General features: G+C 39.3%; 1 protein-coding gene across 2 annotated transcripts in view; it reads right to left on the reverse strand.

The window, feature by feature from the left end:
• Window positions 1-19,245, reverse strand: part of Gls (glutaminase) — a 72,706-nt gene extending 53,461 nt beyond the window's left edge. For both annotated transcript variants that reach the window (XM_045147897.1, XM_045147899.1), the window contains exons 1-3: window positions 18,669-19,245; window positions 4,337-4,433; window positions 3,879-4,000 (exon numbers count right to left, since the gene is read on the reverse strand). In XM_045147897.1, coding sequence (XP_045003832.1) covers window positions 3,879-4,000; window positions 4,337-4,433; window positions 18,669-19,048 — 599 coding nt within the window. In that variant the 5' untranslated portion in view covers window positions 19,049-19,245. The remainder of the gene's footprint in view (window positions 1-3,878; window positions 4,001-4,336; window positions 4,434-18,668) is intronic.
• Between the last annotated feature and the right edge of the window lie 1,116 nt (window positions 19,246-20,361).

Below are 20,361 nucleotides of genomic sequence, written 5' to 3' on the forward strand. Positions count from 1 at the left end.
TTTTAAATGAAATCTCATGTAACAGTGAATTTTTGTTAATTTTTTTTTTTTTTTTTTTTTTTACTCGATGTCAAGGTATATAGCACACTACAGAATAAAAAATGTTTCACTGAGCTGGGCGTGGTAGATCGCTGTGAGTTCTACCATACTACAAACTACATAGTATCAGCCTGGGCCAGAGTGAGACCCTACTTCGAATAACAAAAAAAAAAAAAAAAGTTTCACTGTTAAAAAACGTTTCAAAGACATAGTAAGTCATGAGGATAGGGCATGAACACTACTGATTTGAGCCAATATCCTGCTTCATTCTAAAAAGAAATTAAGCCAGAAACTTAATGTTAAGGTAATTTTAAACAATTTTATAGAACTGTAGTGAATCTTAGACTCTCAGCTTAAGACAGTCTTAAAAATTCTGAGCAACAGTAACTCATTAATATTTAACTGATTAAAAATATTTAATTAAGAGCTGGACATGGTGGTGCACACTTTTAATCCCAGCACTGGGAAGGTAGAGGTAGGAAGATTGCTGTAAGTTTGAGGCCACCCTGAGACAACATAGTGTATTCTAGGTCAGCTGGAGCTACAGTGAGACCCTACCTTGAAAAAAAAAGAAAAAAGAAAAGAAAAAAATAATTAATAAAAATTGATGAAAATATTTAGTCAATAAAAACATTACTATTGTAGCAGGTTTTTTAATCAAAGGATAGCAAGATAAATTACCAATTATAGTAAATCTTAAGAGAGTAGGTCCTTCATATTTTAAAAATCCTGAAATGCTATCAGAAGTTATTCATGAAACTCAATTTCTCACAGGTAATTAACATGACATATATTACATGCTCCAAGGAAAAGGAAAACAATGTCTTTTTTTTTTTTTTTCCTGAGGTTGGGTCTTGCTCTAGTTCAAGCTGACCTGGAATTCACTATGTACTTCCAGGGTGGGCTTGAACTCATAGCAATCCTCCTACTTCTGCCTCCCAAGTGCTGGGATTAAAAGCATGCGCCACCATGCCCAGCCAATGTCTATTTTTTACAACAGCAAGATAAGTATTAGTTATCCTGTCTGACCATAAAAATATCAAATTTGTGAAGAATTTTCCTTCCTCATAGATAAGCAAAGGAAACTGTAAGAGAACTAAGTAATGTCATGGTGACTATTATTACTTCAATATTTAATTTTTCAAATATCCTAAGCAGCTAAAATGTTATTTGCATAGATCAGAGTTGTAAAGAACATATATCAAAAAAGCACAACTTTCTCAAAGTTGTAAGAAACTCTGATAATCCCTGGGCTTAAGTTACTATTTGTTTTTATATCAATATGCTCCCTCATTTTTATGAAATTACAAATACAATTTAAATCACTAGCACATCACCATTTTAAATGTTTTAAATTAATCATCTTTTTCAAAAAGACGCTTTGTGACTAATAAAGCTGTAGAGAAATCTTGAGGCTGGAGATTTTGTTTGTGTACTCTAGAAGACGCCGGCAAAGGCCATGTGGCAGTAGCCTTACATGGTAAACTACCATGACCAAGACAATTCTGTCACTCAGAAAAGTGTCCAAGTGCATAGTTTCTCCTAGAAGTTATTTTAATTTAGCTGCCATTAGTCTAATTAGAGAATCAGAAGTTATTTAAAATGTAATTCTGAGGCAGAGCTTTTCTACCTTTCAACAAGTAACACCTTTCTTTGTTGAATCTTTTCACCTTAAAAGATTAGGTCTTACAATTAAAATTATACATCTATGTTTTACAAAATATTTCTAACAGTTTTTCATCAGTAAAGCAATATTAATAGCCAAGAAATTTCTTAGAAAGCCAAAAAATTACAAATGCAAGCCATTTGCTTTCTCCAAAACTATGTCTAAAAATTACAACACATATAAAAATAGCTCTAATAACCATAAGGTTAAAAACTGTGAATAAAAGAATGAGTCTAAGGCAGATAGTTCTATCCCATTAGTTTTAAGGATTATTAACAATCAAATATGTAGATGGGTATAGGCAGTTTCCAACTTTCAAATAGTAGAAAAGGTATGAGAGAATTTATTTCCCATGCTTAAAAAGTCATAGCCAGCTTTTTAAAAAAAAAAAGGCTAAATAAATGCACTTCTGATAAAAATATCAACATTATGACTTATTCAAAATTATATAACTTGACAAAATTATTTCTTAGGGAAAATGAATCCTAGCATCTTCTCCCCAGAAGTATGGAGATAATTCATTTCTGTAAACAACAGTTGATGAAATTTCTTTAAACACCTTCCCAGCTGAACTGAGAAAAGTTAACAGAGGTTTTGAGTCACCTCATTTTGGTGATGAAAAGGACATTTTATTTATGACTGCTCACATAAAGTACTGTTTCTCTGTTAGGTTGGGAACTGCCTACATTACAATCATAGTTTAAAAAAAAAAACTCGATTAGTGTTTAAAGTTATAGTAATCATAAATCTCTTAATATAATTACAAATTTTTATGGTTGTGGCTCCCTGGTTTCATACTGGAGAATTAAAATTGCTTTTAATTGAATATTTGAAGATAATGTTTATAAAATACATTTTCAACAATATTAAAATGTAAAATACCGTTCTCACTTAAAATCCAAAGCCAGTTCCCCACACCTATTAAATTACAAATTGACCTACCATCTGACAACTACACTTATAGATAAGCAAAAATAAATCCCCAGAAGCACACAGTTCATGTAAGCAATCATTACTACAAAGGCACAAATAAGTTTAAGGATTAATTCCTTCCCTCCACAAAATAAACAGTTCCTACATATGCAGAATTCCACATGCCAATTGCAAAGCAGTCCTATTATCTGTACTTTAAAACCAGTTGAGTTTATTGAACAAAGAACCGTTTAAGTGAGAAGCTAAACATCCCAAACTGGCGGTAACGCTTCACAGCATGCAAAATCTTCACGAAACCTCCAGTGACAGACTACTCTTCCCCAAGAGACCATCCATTACGTTCAACCCCACAGAAGAAATGAAGGTAATTACATGCATGCAAACATAAAAATAAACTTTTAAATTAAATGCAGAAATTCCTTGGATTCACCTCAGACAAAAACGTATGGCTTAAAAAATGTACATGTAGTGTTTGCAACTTTATGCATTAAAATACTATTTGACTCCTTAGGATCCATTAAAAAACATGATTATTTTCTATCAAATCTTCAAGTAATAACACAGTAATAAAGATAAATAACAGAAATGCAAATATAAGCCAGACGTGGTGGCATACGCCTTTAATCCCAGCACTTGGGAGGCAGAGGTAGGAGGATTACATGAGTTCAAGGCCACCCTGAGACTACAGAGTGAGTTCCAGGTCAGCCTGGGCTAGAGTGAGACCCTACCTGAGGGGGGTGGAGGGGAGGGTGAATGCAAATGCAAATACAGCCACACTAAAATAGTCTAATTCAACCAAATCAAGACTGTTCTCCAACGTTATCTTTAGCTTTTAACTGTTCTGAGAAAAATGAAAATACTCAAATGACCATTTATTAATCTTTGAAAAAAAGAAAGAACTGGGCAATGTAAATATGCCACTCTAAGGAATGAAGAGCTGTCTAGAGTCCTCGCATTTTATGATGTGAGCAGACAGAACACAATCTGCAGGCAAGATTACTGACCACATCCACAGCTAAATGTCCTTACAACAGATTTAAAGATGGTATGGTTTAACCCAGTGTATGATAGAACCTTAATATAAACCATCACTGTTCTTCAAACAAATGATATTTATAAATCACTTTTTTTCAGATACATTGAAATACTGGCCTTCAAAGATTTTAAGATTTTGTTTTAGAAGCAAAAGTCACCATATATCATAGCAAATCACCATTAAAGGTTTGGCAGAAATTTTTACTTTTTAAAAAGATCTTTGTCTAGCATGACACCATCTGATGTTGTTTGAAGAGTTAATCTTAACATATCCATACACTCTTTCAACCTGGGATCAGACGTTCGCAATCCTGTAGATTTGAGTGCCTGTTTTTAAAAAAATAAGAGTTCGTAAATATATAGGGCAAATAATATATATGCTTATTCCAACTACAAGTTTCATTCCTGTATATAGACTTGGGCATGTATATGGCATCATGTCACTAGTGCCAACTTTCGGGACAAGTTTCTTATTGTTTCTTTCTTTTCCTCTCACTGATTATCTTGAAATGTGCATGACAAAAATTTGAAAACATAATGAGGGAAACAGTGTCAGTCAGACCCTACATATAAGATGAGCTTTAAGACTGCTTTTAAATAATTCTGTATTATTTATTAGCAATTACTATCTTTTTTAAAAAATAGAAAAATATCAAAACTTACTGTGATGAATTTATGAACAGGTATCTTTTCTTGTCCTTCTGCAATTGTATAGAACAGCAAATCTTCCAAGCTGGGTAACAGACCCTGTTTTATTTTACTAAAGGGAAAGGGAAAAAATGCAAAATTAATCCTATTTCTAGTAGATTTTAATCAAGACCATTACTAAATAACCACTGTACGAGGCTATAGCTGAGGTGACATTCATGAAGACCAGCATCACGGGTTGGAGATGTAGCTCAGTGGTTCAGTGGACTTACCTAGCATGCACAAAAGCCATGGATTTATTACATTCCCAGCACCACAACACAAAAATAATGGACTGTAGTCACAATGAACAGTTTTACCACAATAAATTAGTGCCACTAGAGACCATATTGAAAGACAAATAAAAAATGACTCACTAATACATAGATGCTTCAATGCCAGGGTTATTTTTTAAATGCACACAAATTGTTACAAGTGAGCTACTATAAGCTTACTTGACAGTTACATGGGTTCTACAGATTGTAACTAGTCCACTGAGCTATTTACCTCCTGTCTCCCACCCAGACACCATTTTAAGTCTAGTTTGCATATGAGAAAAAACATAACACTATCTTTCTGAGTTGGTCTAATTTTGCTTAAGCATCATTTCCACTTGTATCCACTGTCCTACAGAACATGATTTCATTGTCCTTCACAGCTGCACAAAATCCCAGTGAGTATGTGCTACATTTTCTTTATCCATTCATGTTAACAGACATCTAGAGGCTCCACGGCCTGACTACTGGGAAGTGAAGCATGGGTGCACAAGTATCCCAGTAATATGGTGACTTAAGAGTCCCTTAGGTATATAAACAAGAATGGTATAGGGCAGTTCTACTTTTAGTTTTTGAGGAACCTGCAATACTTACTTCCCCTAGTAGCAAGAATAATTTGCATTCCCACTACAGTGAATTAGGGTTCCTTTTCTTCCATATCCTTGCTATCATTTGCCCTCATTTGTTTTCCTGATGACAGCCACTCAGACTGTGGTGAGAAGGAAACTCAAAGCTATCCGAAGTTTCGTTTCCATGATGGCCAAAGACATTGAACCATCTTTCAAGTATCTATTGTGGATTGGTATTTCTTCTTTTGAGAACTCCTTGTGTCATTCACCCATGTGTTGATTGGCTGAGTTGACCTTTTGATATATAATCTTGTAGATGTTGATCCCCTGGCTGATGTGAGGCTGGCAAGGTTTTGTCCCCATTCTATGGGGTTTTTTCTTCATTTAAGTGATTATTTCCTTTGCTGTTCAGTCTTAATTTCATATAGTCCCACTTGCTGGTTCTTTTCCTATGCTACCACAGTCCTAGTCAGAAAACCCTTGCCCTGTACCTACATCTTACAGGGCTTTCCCTATGTTTTCCTATAACAGGTTCAAAGTTTCAGATTTTACATTAAAGTCTGTGATCCATTTTGAATTGACTTTTGTGCAGGGTGAGAGATGGAGATGTAACTTATTATTCAAATAGTGAACCTAAATGTAAAATCTGACAAGAGATAGCAATTAACTCTTGGGAATGAATGAATAAGATCAAGCATTACAAGTTCTTGAATCCTGGCTATAAAACTAGCTGTGTAAACTTAGGCAAATGCTTTTTTACACTTCAGAGAAAAGGGGTAACAGTGCCTACTAACAGGGATATTTTTAGCATTAGCTGACTCAATACATTCAACATCTTTAAAACACTGCCTAGCAGGATGTAAGCATCTAATTAATTAATGGTAGCTGTAGTTATTTCTACAGTAGCATACATTTACATAAGGAAATGAAACTCCATAAGAATTATTAGAACCAAAATTTTTCAGAGTTTCACTGAGATTTTAATAATCTTGTATAACTAAACTAATAGCAAAAGATGGCATGATTAAACTTCTAAATAAGAAAACAATTTTTCTATCTACTGAAAACCCTTCAAGTAAACAAAATGTAATAAACCTACCACATCTTTCACTGGCTCTATAATTGAAAATACTTTATTGTTGTGAACATCAAAAATAATTATCATAAATATTATGATAAAAATTGTAAGTCTCAGTAGGTTATGGCAACTCACACCTATAATCTTAGCACTCTAGAGGCAGAAGAACTAACCTGAATTCAAGGTCACGCCAAGTTATACCAATGAATTCTAGACCAATTTTGGCTACAATATATGACAATACCTCAAAAAGAATAACAAATCAAAGGCAAACAAATTCTCTCCCATTTCCCTGCCTATCATGAGTTATTAAAGTATCTAGGAGAAAATGTGTGTGTGTGTGTGTGTGTATATTCCAATATTTCAAGTAAGAAAATGAGAGGGAATACTATTCTATGTATGGGCACAGATACCTGTATGTGGAGGTCAATGTTAGATAGCTTCCTCATCCACTCTCTCTATCTTATTTTTTTAAAACAGCATCTATCACTAAGCCTGCAGATCACCCATTCCACTAGACAAGTTAGCTGCAAGCTCCAGGAAGCCTCCATCTCTGCCTCCACAGCAGTGGGATTATAGACCTACACCAAGGTACCTTTAAGCCCAGCACTCGGGAGGCAGAGGTAGGAGGATCGCTGTGAGTTGGAGGCCACCCTGGGACTTCATAGTGAATTCCAGGCCAGTCAGCCTGGGCTAGAATGAGACCCTGCCTTGAAAAAAAAAAAAAAAAGATGCATGAATTAAGAGTTCTCTTTGTACCTATAATCTATTGTAACACCTAATTTCCAAGACTGAGATGTATACAGAAAAACCAACATAAATGAGAAAAATATCAAAATGAAGCTTAAATTCAGGGTCTTCTACCATAAAAATAACCACAGTTTTTAGTTGCTCTACCAGCCAGCTTCCCAATGCCAAAGGACAATTCAGATTCTTTAGTCTGGTATTGTTTTCCACAATTAGGCTTTGTATTATCTGTCTCTAATTTACACCCTGTAATTTCCTAATTGACTAGACTTAATGATTTATAAGTCCTGCTGTTACTTTTTAAAATGTTTTCTACCATGCCTTCTGTTTACAAGCTTCTTGCCCTAAACCTTTAATGTTCTAGCTATTACATAACACTTTGCCTAACCACATTCTCTCAGCACTCACCTGCTGACATTATTAAGCTTTGTACTTTTCATAGAGATGAATAAAGGCTGCTGTCTAGAAGTCTAATACATGGTAAGCACTATGTTAGAAATGTAATGAAGTATCAGAAACCACTGATGGGGGTTGAGTGTTTCATTTAGGAGAACAGCTCCTGCTTGGCAAGAGCCTTAGGTTCAGTCCTCAGCATGGGAGGGAGGACACATATGTAGCATTTAATTATGGTTTGATGGAGAGGGGTTGCAAGTTTCTCACTGATAATAGGAAACAATACTGAAAATTCATTCTATCAGTTCAAAATGTTTACAAATAAATTATCAATGCAAGAGGAATAAAAAAAATAAATCTTGTTTAAGAAGTCCAAAATGAAATGAGGAAAAACTGAAACCAACAGTACTTCCACCGTTAATAAGGTTTGCTATCACCTGATCAGTAAAATCCTCGTATCTTCCAAGCTGAGGTAATGTCTTAATTTTTTTTTCAGTTCCCATATAACTCTCTAAGACATAAATTATCATATATAATCTGATTCATTTATCAGATAATCAGATTTTTCTCAACTAGAACACAAGGCATCTACCAAAAGAACATGAATCTGCTTGCCTTTTTACTTGTGTATGTATGTAGTCTCAGGCTGGCCTCCAACTCACATGGATCCTCCTACCTCTGCCTACCAAGTGTTGGGATTAAAGGTGTGCCACCATGCCCAGCTCTACTTGTGTTTTTAAACTGTGATCCTTAAAAGGATATTTGGGGTAGTTACACATAAAGACTCCATCTCAAAGTCAAATACCATGTCCAGTGTCACACAATTAAGTCGTAAGTAGCTGGACTAGAAGTCTTGGAAGCTAGCTGTTCATTCCTTTAGTTCCACCAGACTCAACCAATTCCACCCACCAACTGTTAGCACTCCATGTTTCAAATAGATGGAGTTCATGAGTGGTAATGAAAGAACTGAAGAAGTTCAAACCAAATTGCAAAGAAAAGAATTGTTTAACTTGTTAAAACTGTGTCCTGAAAAATGCCAGATTATTTTAAATAAAGGAAGTTATATTAGTTTTGATGGGTGAAAAAAAAATTAATTAGGCCACAATAAAAAGAAAAAAATGGGAGGACTGGAAGGATGGTTTAGCAGTTAAGGTATTTGCCTACAAAGCCAAAGGACCCAGGTTCAATTCCCCAGGACCCATGTTAGCCAGATGTACAAGGGGGCGCACATGTCTGGAGTTAGTTTGCAGTGGATGGAGGCCCAGGCGAGCCCCTTTTCTCCCTTTCTGTCTGTCCCTCCCTCTTTCTCTGTCAAATAAGTAAAAATATAAAAAAAAAAACTTTAAATGGGGCTGAGGAAATGGCTTAGCAGTTAAGGCATTTGCCTGCAAAGCCTAAAGACCCTGGTTCAATTCCCCAGGACCCATGGAAGCCAGATGCACAAGGGGTACATGAGTCTGGAGTTTGTTTGCAGGGGCTAGAGGCTCTGGTGTGCCCATTCTCTCTGCCTCTCTTCCTCTCTCTCAAATAAATAAATAAATAAATAAATAAATAATTTTTTAAAGCACAAATGCCAGTTTTATGTGAGGCTGTGGCAGGAAGTCCAGATCAACTGATGGCAATTTGTCCCTATGTGTACACTAGATGTTTAAACAAGGAGACAATCTACTTACTCCAGGTGGAAAAACTAGGTGGGTAGATTAAGTCCATATTTGTGTTAGTTTTTCCATGTAAGATTCTTCAGCCAAATATCCTTTAATAACTCACTATATTTGGAAAAATACAAATAGGGTGTGAGTTCTGTCCCTACAATTCCTTTGACACCACTATAAATAACTTGTTCGGAATAAGCAATATATAGGGAGGAGTTAATAAAAAGAAAATTTCAGCTACACTAAAGGAAAAAGTACACAGCTCTCAAGATGGAATGAGCTGCTTTCTATAGGAGTAAACTCTTGTGAAGGAGGTATTCAAATACATGTGACTACCAATTTTTACAGAATTAATAGGGGGAATAAAAACAGGAGCTAAAGAGATGAGTTTTTTAGCTTTCTTCAAACCTTAACCTAAAATTAATCTATTTGATAAAATATTTTACTAAACTGAAGGTAATATGACTCATTACTCTATGAGCTTAGTTAGGTAATTTGCTACCTTTGTAAAGCATGTAAAATGAAGTAGAACCACATGCTCTTTAAAGACATTTCCAACTTTAATTGGTTTTGACTTGCTAAAAACAGATATTCTAAATTCCAATAAAATTATAAACTCCACTAACTTGGGACTAAGGAATCTTGTTTGCACAAAGAGGCTTAATCATCTGGATTCTCAACACAAAAGCTAAGGGAAATACTTCATACTGCTGAAGTGTATACCTAAAGCCTGGTTAAAAGGTAAATTTTATGTCACATTTAGTAATTAGATATATGTAGTAATACAGCAATTAGATACAGAAGATGAATGAGGGTGGTGATAAAGGACAGAAACAAGTAGCAACTTACACGAGATATAAAAATCCACATCAGAAACTCATTCAAAGCAAGACCAATAAAGGTAGAAAAGACCCCCTTACAACGAAATGTACTTTTGTGCAAGGGTTAACACACCATGGCAGGGCTCATCCCTTTCTGTAAATGTAGTCACACTGGAAGTTAACCAAGCCCATTCATTTTCTTACTGTGGATGGCTGCTTTGTGCCACAGCTGACCTGACTAGTTCTGAGAAACCAGAGAGCCCAAGAAAACTGAGAATGCTTAATATTTCACTTTCATAGGAACAGTTACCTGCACTTGTCTTGAGACATCACTGCATTACAGCTTAGCACAGAAATGTCTAATTATAATGCACATAAGTTGAATGACAAATTCATAGTCAATATTCATTATAGTCTTTTACATGGCAGAGGAATATGTAACAGCTCCTAAGATGACTTACACCAAAAATAGATTAGAATTTTAAGTTTGATGTTTGTGGGTGATCATGAATATGACTGGACAGGGATAAACAGGAATGTGTAAATACATCCTCAATCATTTTACATAGTTCTTCCAATGCAGTGATGCTTACTAATCTTGTACGACCAGAAACAGGAAATTACAATAGTAGATTGTGCAACAGAGATGAAAATTTGATAAATGAGGTTCCTTCGATTTTAGACATAGTTTCTACTCTTTTGGATGTGTCCCAGTCACTGGGAAATCTTAGAGGCAACTATGAGGATATAGGAAAAACAATGTACATGCTCATAAACTACAACTACTGACATTTGGTTTATTTTTTTCTCTTACTTTATTTTTTAAGTCTGAAATTACATTTTATAGAAAATTTTGTTCTTTAGCATTTAGCCTTATATTCCATCACTTATACCTTTAAGGTGTACCAATATACTTTTGAAATAGATAAATATTTTGACTATCCAACTGATGTAAAAAACAAAATTTTCCCCATGTGGAACACAGTATTCCAAGAATATTAGGGAATAAATCTTTTTATACTTCTGTTTATTTTCTTATCCTTCCTGGATTCTGCACACACACCCCCAAAATATGAATAACATATGAGTTCTTCATTTAAGTTAAAAATTGCTCTTCAAAAAAATTTATTTATTTTATTTATTTATTTGAGAGCGACAGACACAGAGAGAAAGACAGAGGGAGAGAGAGAGAATGGGTGCGCCAGGGCTTCCAGCCTCTGCAAACGAACTCCATCTGGCTAATGTGGGACCTGGGGAACCGAGCCTCGAACCAGGGTCCTTAGGCTTCACAGGCAAGCGCTTAACTGCTAAGCCATCTCTCCAGCCCTCTTCAAAAATTTTGACTCTTAGTAACTCCTACCAAAATTCAAAATCTCATCAAGATGACAAGATTAAAATCTTCTCTAGAACTGTACCAGAAATGAATGTAACAATAAATTTCCAATTCCTAAAAGCTACCAACTTTGTATTTGTTATTGAAAACCAAGTTCTATTTTGGGAGCAGTGCTTTTCTAAAAAGTGTTACTTTAGAAAGAATAAATAATGGCTATCACATGCTAAGCAGCAGATACCTCCCACAGAAAATCAGGGCCCATTAACATTCTACTTCGACTTTGCTGTAGTCTGAAAATTGACAAGTACAGTTGTCATTGCTAGGCAGTTTCATAATCAAAGCAACTTTACATTTGAGTAGATTCTAGGATAAAACTGGAGGTCTCTACTTAAAAGCTATATACAAGGGCGAGAGAGAAGACTCAGAACCTAAGTTCACTTCCCCAGAACCCACATAGGCCAAGTGCACAAGGTAGAGCACATACATCTGGAGTTCATTTGCAGTGGCTAGAGGCACTGGAGTTCCCATTCTTTCTCTCTCTCCCTAACAAATAAATAAAATATTTTTAATACTATATACATGGATGGGCGCAGTGGCACACACCTTTGATCCCAGCACATAGGAGGACCACCAGGAGTTCGAGGCCACCCTGAGACTATGATTTGAGCTCTTCAAATTTGATATGATTGAGATCTTCAAAGAATTCTAATTCTACAATCTGACGTTCAGTTTCCCCAGTCACCATTTTTCTTCACTTCAAATAGCCCAAGAGTGCCTTGTACTGGTATCTTCCAAATATTTTAAAACATGAAAAAACTCACATATATCTTCAGAAAATTTCTCTTGGAGGTGGCATTTACTTTTCAGACTAAAACAATGTCCCCCCCCCCCTTTTTTTTTTTTGCCTACACATCACTGTCTCATTGGGGCGGAGGGAGGGGAAACTTAGGGACTACAGAAATAACTTAGTGGTTAAGGTGCGTGCCCATGAAGCCAAAGGACCCATGTTCAAACTCTCCAAATTCCCCATGTAGGCCAGACATACAAGGTGATGCAACAGGGCAAGGCTGCACATGTGCACAAGATGGTGCATGTACATGGAGTTCAATTGTAGTGACTGGAGGACTTGGCAAGCCAACTCTAACCTCCTCCTCCCTCCCTCCCTCCCCCCCCACACACAAAGCTTTAATTCCATTTAGTAGTTATTTCCTGAATTTAGCTGATTTTTTTTTTTTTTTTTGAGGTAGGGTCTCACTCTAGCCCAGGCTGACCTGGAATTCACTATGGAGTCTCAGGGTGGCCTTGAACTCATGGCGATCCTCCTACCTCTGCCTCCCAAGTGCTGGGATTAAAGGTGTGCGCCACCACGCCTGGCTGAATTTAGGTGATTTTGAGGAAGACAGACTTCTCAATAATTTTTAAAAGTATGAAAACAAGTTTTAAACATTCATATTCAACAGACCTTAAACTTCAGGACTCACTCTCTGGGTTCAGTGAATTTCATCTACATATTAATATAAATTAGTACTGTATAATTACAGGTCATACACATATTTATAAATGGCTAATAGATGCACATGGTTTAATGTAAACATTAGGTTGCAAAAAATATGACTGGCACTTGCCATTGAAACTACAAGGCTGGAGGAAGGTGGCTCAGTAGCACATGTAAAATTCTAGGATGCAAAAACACAGAGAAGCCCTCCTGACTTGGGAGAAAAAGTTTTTACTAATGAGAACATCACAAATAAAACAAGGAAATCACTAAGTACAAAGAAAAATTAGATCTACTTTCAATCTTGACTTTAAGTGACCTATAAATATTTACTTTTAGAAATTAAAAGTAAATATACATAAGGATCATAAAAGTATTTCCCACTTATTCCAAGAGATGGTACTGTCCAACTCCAAAGTATATTATCTGTCAAATCCCATCTTAACTTCATTATCATAACTTCATACCGTTCTATGGATGCAACCCTAATGCAATGTTTGCTTAAGTGTCTAAGTATTTTTAAATCTTACCATGAAATTTAATTTGCATAAAACACAATGCAATAATTTTCTTTGCTCCTCACTTTTCCATTTGTTAAGAACATGAACTACCAAACTAGCAAGTTTCTTACAGTTTTATTTTTAAATTTAAATTTCTTGTAAATTAAAAATGTATTTAAAAATATTTTTATTTGTTTGTTTGTTTATAAATTTGTTTATTTATACATTTATTTGAGAAAGGTAAGAGGCAGATAGAGAGTGATAATCAGCACACCAGGGCCTTCAGCCACTGCAAACAAACTCCAGACACAAGCACCACCTTGCACATTGGCTTATGTGGGTTCTGGGGAACTGAATCTGGGTCCTTTGGCTTTGCAGGCAAGCGCCTGCCTCAACCGCTAAGCCATCCCTCCAGCTCAAAATGTATTTTTTCTGTGAAACATCTCTATCACATCTTCCAAGGCTTAGGGTTCATGGAAGAAGAGGTAGCAGAAAGAATGTAAGAGCCAAAGGAAGGGTAGGACTCCTTACAATGCACTCTTCTAGACAAAAAATGGCCTGCATATCCATGAGCTCACAGTGCCTGGCACTACCTACATAATACCCTCTAATAGGAGGAAAAGATAATGGCATCAAAATAAAAGAAAGACTAAATTGAGCCGGGCGTGGTGGCGCACGCCTTTAATCCCAGCACTCGGAAGGCAGAGGTAGGAGGATCGCCGAGAGTTCGAGGCCACCCTGAGACTACATAGTGAATTCCAGGTCAGCCTGAGCCAGAGTGAGACCCTAACTCGAAAAACCAAAAAAAAAAAAAGAAAGAAAGACTAAATTGAGAAGTGGGGAGGGCTAAGATGGAGAGTGGAGTCGTTAAGGGTAAAGTGAGGGAGGAGGGAATTATCATGGTTTATTTTCCAGGCCAGCTTGGGCTAGAGTGGAACCCTATCTAAAAAAAAATGGGGTGCTGAGGAGATGGCTCAGCATTTAAAGGTACTTGCTTGCAAATCCTGCTGGCTCAAGTTCAACTCCCCAGTACCCATGTAATATTGTCTATAATTATGGAAGTTATCAATAAAATTAACATTTAAAAAAAACAGCCTAGTGGAAAGGTTACCTCATCATACTATTTACGAGTAAGAGGCCCTGTGAATGTGGGTGTAAGAAGCTTTTTTTAAGTGATGCAATAAAGCACTTGATGTTTTTAAGACCCTCTCTCCAAGAAAATGTAATTTTGAAGACAGGCGTGGTGGTGCATGCCTTTAATCCCAGCACTGGCGAGGCACAGGTAGGAGGATCAATGTGAGTTGGAGGCTACCCTAAGACTATACAGTGAATTCCAGGTCAGCCTGGGCTAGCATGAAACCCTACCTTGAAGAAGAAAAAAAAAGAAATACACAAAAGAATGCATTTTTGAAATGCTATGACTTCATGGAGATAAGTTAACATAAAGTTACTGCCTAGTAAGCAGAGAATCTTTCTGATGTAGCAAACTGCCCTCCAAAGTAGTGTATTAATTTGTACTTTTTTCTTTTTATTTGAGGTAGGGTCTCACTCTAGCCCAGACTAACCTGGAACACACTCTGTAGTCCCAGGCTGGCCTCCAACTTACAGAATTCCTCCTACCTCTGCCTCCTAAGTGCTGGGATTATAGGCATGTTCTACCGTGCCTGGAGAGCAATACAAACTTTAAGTGTGAAGTTGTTGGGTATGTGGGGATAAATGTTGAGGACAAAGCATGGATTAAAAGCTGAGACATTACCTATGCAAAGATGAGAATTTGAAGCTGCATGAAAGGACATGCAAGAGAGAAGGTAAATTAAGAAAAGAGCAGCAAAGACCTTAGCCTCAAGATTTATCCAGAGGACACATAGAGAGCCAGTAAAGCAGACAGTACTTAAAAAAACATGATCACTGCATTCCTGACCTGAAAGCTGCACAAGACCTGCATAATATCATCATGTTATCATGGAGGATGGAGGACAAAGAAAAAAAAAAAGACATCAAAATAGAAGAGGAGATAATTGGAAAGAATTGGTTCGGTGGAGGGGGTAGGAGAGGACAAAGAGTGGTGAGGGGATTATACAAATTTTTAAATATACTTTTTAAAGAAAAAAATGAAAAATGAAGGAACCAAGCCAATGTTGCTGTTGTTTTAATTCTGACCACTACATAGGAAACTCAGCAAAAATCATTACACTTACCTATATGCTATTAAGATGATGGTAATATAAACCTAAGACTGCAGATGTGTGAAGGAAATGGTATAATCTAAGGTGATACTGGTGGAAAAAGAAAAGTAGACAACTTGCATTTCAACTCCTTTCACAATTTAAGAAAAGGTTAATAAAGTCAGACCAAAGAAAGAAAATTAAAGCAAATATGAACTCATGAAATTGCTGATTTAAGCCTTAAATTCACTGACTTTATTTACCAGCAATGTAAAAAAGTAAACAGTATCAATCATATAGTTCCATTATCAGACTGCTTCTCTCAAAAGACCTTCAACAGGAACTATAAATAAAAATTGTCATGTCTGTGCCTGAAATTCAGAGGCCAATGCCCTTGACAGGTTATTACAATGAAGACATTTTCATTCAGATTTACTGAATAAACAGCTTTATAGCTTTTAATACATGCCAAACATTTTTCTACGCCTTTTATAAAATGGTAACTCATTTAGCTTTCATATGGCTGGTTCCTTTAGTAACACCATAAAATCTGGCAGTCCTTAGTGAGTGCTGGCAATGCAGGCAGACTGCTGCCTGAGGATGGCCTATGTATGCTTTGGAGGCTCAGCATTTAGAAGGAATAACTGGATCAAGTGGGAGTTAACTTTCCACAGTAAGAGAAATGCTTGTCACATCAAGGCAAAATGGTAGGAGTCAAAAAGGAACTAGAAACTTTAACCAAATTAAAATTCTTTCTTCACACCTTTAAAGGTAATGCTCTCCACTTTATACACAAAGATAGCTGGAGTTTAAACCAAATCCCTGTTCGAAGGCTCTCAAGGATTATCATATAATTATCTGGGTCCTGAACCTGTCTTAGCTATAATCCAAATAATGGTGCATCTACATCCTTGCACCAGGCATTTCCCCCTTGAACAAAGGTAAACAAAAGGTTATCTGACTGGCAATTAAACTTGCCTAGCATCTGAACAAATCTTCAGGAATTCCTTCCCTAAACTGGTTTTCTTTTGGGAGCAGAGAAAGGAGGACTGGTTGGGACATTAGTCAAAAGAGTGCTCCAAAGTCAAGTCAAGGCTATGAGAGGATTTATTAAAAAGGCAATGGGGGGAGGGGGACTGAAGAGAGAGCTCAGCGGTTAAGGCACTTGCCTGTGAAGCCTAAGGACCCAGGTTCAATTCCCCAGAACCTACATAAACCAGATGCACAAGGTGACACAAGCATCTGGAGTTTGTTTGCAGTGGCAGGTGGCCCTGGTGCACCCTTTCTCTCTAATAAACAGATACTTTTTTTAAAAAGGCAATGAGGGGCTGGAGAGATGGCTCAGAGCAGTTAAAGATGCTTGGGTGCGAAGTCTGACTGCCTGGGTTCAATTCCCCAGTACCCACATAAACCAGATGTGCAGAGTGGCGCATGCATCTGGAGTTCCTTTGCAATAGCAAGAGGCAGTGGTGCACCTACCCTCTCCCTCTCTCCCCCCGACCTTTCTATGTTGCAACTGTTTGCAGATAAGTAATTTTTAAAAGAAATTTCTTTACAGCTGGGCATGGTGGTGCACCCCTTTAAACCTAGCATTCAGGAGGCAGAGGTAGGAGGATCACTGTTGAGTTGAGATTACATAGTGAATTCCAGGTCAGCCTAAGCTAAAGTGAGACCCTACCTCAAAAAAAAAAAAAAAAAAAAAAAAAACTGTTCAAAAAAAGGCAATGGAACCAGAAACTTCTAGAAAACAAATAAATCACAAAATTTGCTCAATATCCTATATGACAAAAAGAAAAATGGGCCCTAGAGTCCCTGGACACACTGAACAAGGCATATTTTAACAAAAAGCAGTTCCAATCCTGCCACTTTAAGGAGAATTTTTAGATGGTAGTAAGTACATTGTGCAATCCAAATGTTCGGCTGTCTACAACAATGAAGATGCAAATTTAACAGAAGTCTACATGTATAAAGAAATGCTTGAAGGAAGTGATGGATTTAAGTCATCTAATCCAGTACATTAAAAAACTTACCCATGGTCATAAGGTTACTTAGTGGCATAAAACCATTATTACAAAGTACCATACATTTTGTCCATCATCAAGTGATCTCTTTTTAATATTTTTTCACTCTGGGAACATTAATTAGGAATGTTTAGGAAGGCCTCAACTTCAATTACAGGAAACATAAAGCAGGCCTGAGATTTAAATTATAAGAATCATACTTTCAGTTTGACATGAGGTACTGGAGGGCTGGAAATAGAAGTAAAAGTCAAAAACAGGATATACTTTGTCAGTATAAAATCAGATTGAATATTAAAAACACAGACAAGTAAATGTTTGCCTAGTTGGGGAAAACTAAGTTTGCTTGTTTATATCATACCAAAGTATTCACAAAACTGCTTGTTATATTTAAGAAAGGCCCATTTTGAGACTAAACTATCATATTATACAAATATGAGTTAACATCCTATCATAATTAATTCTCAAAACCTACCTAATCCAGAGTTTTTCACTGTTAAATGTTTTATGTCGTATATCATTTTGGCGTGTTTTTTTTCCCCTTAAAAAAAAAAAATCAAACAGGACAAAGCTGGTCCCTGTAGGAACAGGTGGTCTATGCTGCATGTCTCCTCTAGTGGGCCACATGACCCTATTTCTCCTAAATCTCATTTCTAAAACATAATTTCCGGTGTCCCAGATGGCTCTCCGCACGCCTGAGAAAGAGCCACCTCTGAAGGATTAAGAACCCCTCTACCACATCTGGCCTCCAGCGGGATGATGGAAGACAAGGGCGGGAGGAAGGAAAGGCAGACAAGAGCGAAAACTCGGGCCTGCAAAGGCAACGACGAGTGGGGGAAGATACGGGCTCCGCTCATCGCCCGACTCGTAAATGTCACTCGGTGGAGATGTTCGTGTGGCATCATCACCCACGGAGGGTGGCTGGCCGGGCGCTGCGGCCGCGAGCCGGAGGAGCAGACTCGGGGGCAGGCGGTGGCCGCGGGCGAGCCCCTCGGAGCTCAGGACGGCTCTCCCCGGACGACCCGCGCCGGGGGTGGAGGGGGATCGGGGAAGGGAAGCGGGGCGCGGGCGGGCGGGCGGGGCCGGGCTGGGCCTAATCACATGGCGCAGACGTCGCAGGCCGCCTGGCATCGCTTTCTTTCTCTTCCTTGATCCTCCGCTCGCATCCCGCCCCGCCGCGGCTCGCCTGCCTCCCACTCATCCACCCACCCACGCCCCCACAACCCGCCCCCGCATCTCCTCCGCCTCGCCCCGACACTCACTTTTCGCCTGCGGCCGCCAGCTCTTTGCCCTCGGCATTGCCGAACGCATCCGTGTCCCCGGGTCCGTCCTTGGGGCCGGGCGCCGGCGGGGTGGCGGGAGGCGACGCCCCGGGCTGTGACGGCGTGCCCCCCTTGCCCAGTTCCTGCAAGATCTCCGACGGAGAGCTGGACAGACCCCCGGACGCGGGGCCGCTCGACCGGCCGCCCCACCACGGGTGGAGTCGCGCGGTCACCGCCGGGCCCGCGGCCGGCCGGCTCCCGCCCCGGGGGCGTCTGCACAGGGTGCCGAGGGGCTGCGCCCGCCTCAGCACCGCGCCGCCGGCGGCGGGAGGCCGCAGGAGCAGCTCCCGCAGCATCGCCGAGCCACGCAGCCGCATCATGCCGTCGGCGCCCACTCCACTACGGAGGATGCTCCGTCCGGGGCGTGGGCGGCCGCTCTTCCTTGCCGAATGCGGTCTCCTCCGGCAGGGGCCGCGAGAGGCCGCAACGAGGAAAAAGGGTCAGCGACGGGGTGGTGGCTCCCGCTCCGCCGCTGCTCTCGGCGCCGCGGCTCCCGAGACTTGCCGGTGACCGCTTCCCCCGCTCCCCACCGCCGACAGCGAGCTCCGCACTGAGGCTGACGCGCTGGGGGAGGGCTGGAGACATTCCGCGCTCACCCACCCCGGAGGCGGGAGCAAGCCCGGAGGACCGCCTCCTTCTCTGCTCCCATTGGCTCTGGCTCTCGACCTCTCTTCTGATTGGCCATCGGAGCAGTCAAATTCCTCTCGGCGCCGGGTGCGCAGTTCGGCGGGGCTCTGGCGGCGGGCGGGGCGCCGAGGGCAGACGGCCTGACGTGTGTGGCTGAGCCGGCGGGCCGGCTCCTCTGAGCAAGCCCCTTACCTCACGCTGGCTGGGCACGAGGCTTCCGGAGGACTAAATACTTACGAGTCGTGGGTCATTTATAAAGCAAGTGGTCTCTGAGGACTCTAGCTGTTGGGGAGCCCGGTGGTCACAAGCCACTGCAGCCCAGGCTTGGCCGGGGCTGGCACGTGGCCAGGCCCGAGTTGCCCTGCTCCCCTCTCTTCGAGTTTTCCATGAAGGCGCGACCCCTCTGAAGGCCTTGATCCTGCCTAGGCGGCCCCTGACGAGCTTCGTCCCTTTCCCACGTTTGCTTGAAACTTTCCATGACTGGCTACTGACCAGATGTGAAATGTTTTGGAAAAAATGAGCAAAATCCTTTCAGCTATGCAACTTAAGCCATTTAGAGAGTTTGTGTGTTAGGAGAACGAAAAGAGGAGAGAAATCCAGAGTAGACTGACCCTCCTTTCCTTGTAATTTTCTTTTAATGTACACCAATACTCCGAATTTGCTGAGCAGCAATGATTCTATTATCGTGAGTTGGCCTGAGAGCAAAATTGAAGATACTTTTCTATTTTAAAAGCTGCTTCATTGTTTTAAAATAGAAGCTTCGGAATGCCATGTCTTTATAGCCTTTCAGGAGAGCATCATTTTAACCATTTATTCTTTTGGATCTGTATGAAAACAGCTAAGGATCATACAAATATTCTCTGAGCCTATGTGTACATTCCACCGCAGGATAAATGTGTTTTAACAATTTCCTGAAATGCATTAGGTTTAAATGTATAAACAAAACCAAGGTCAATAGGATGTATTTTATGAAACAGAAGGGTGTGCGTCAGGTGCATCATTCATT

Source organism: Jaculus jaculus, chromosome 4 (genome assembly GCF_020740685.1).
Source record: "Jaculus jaculus isolate mJacJac1 chromosome 4, mJacJac1.mat.Y.cur, whole genome shotgun sequence".
Lineage (NCBI taxonomy): Eukaryota > Metazoa > Chordata > Mammalia > Rodentia > Dipodidae > Jaculus > Jaculus jaculus.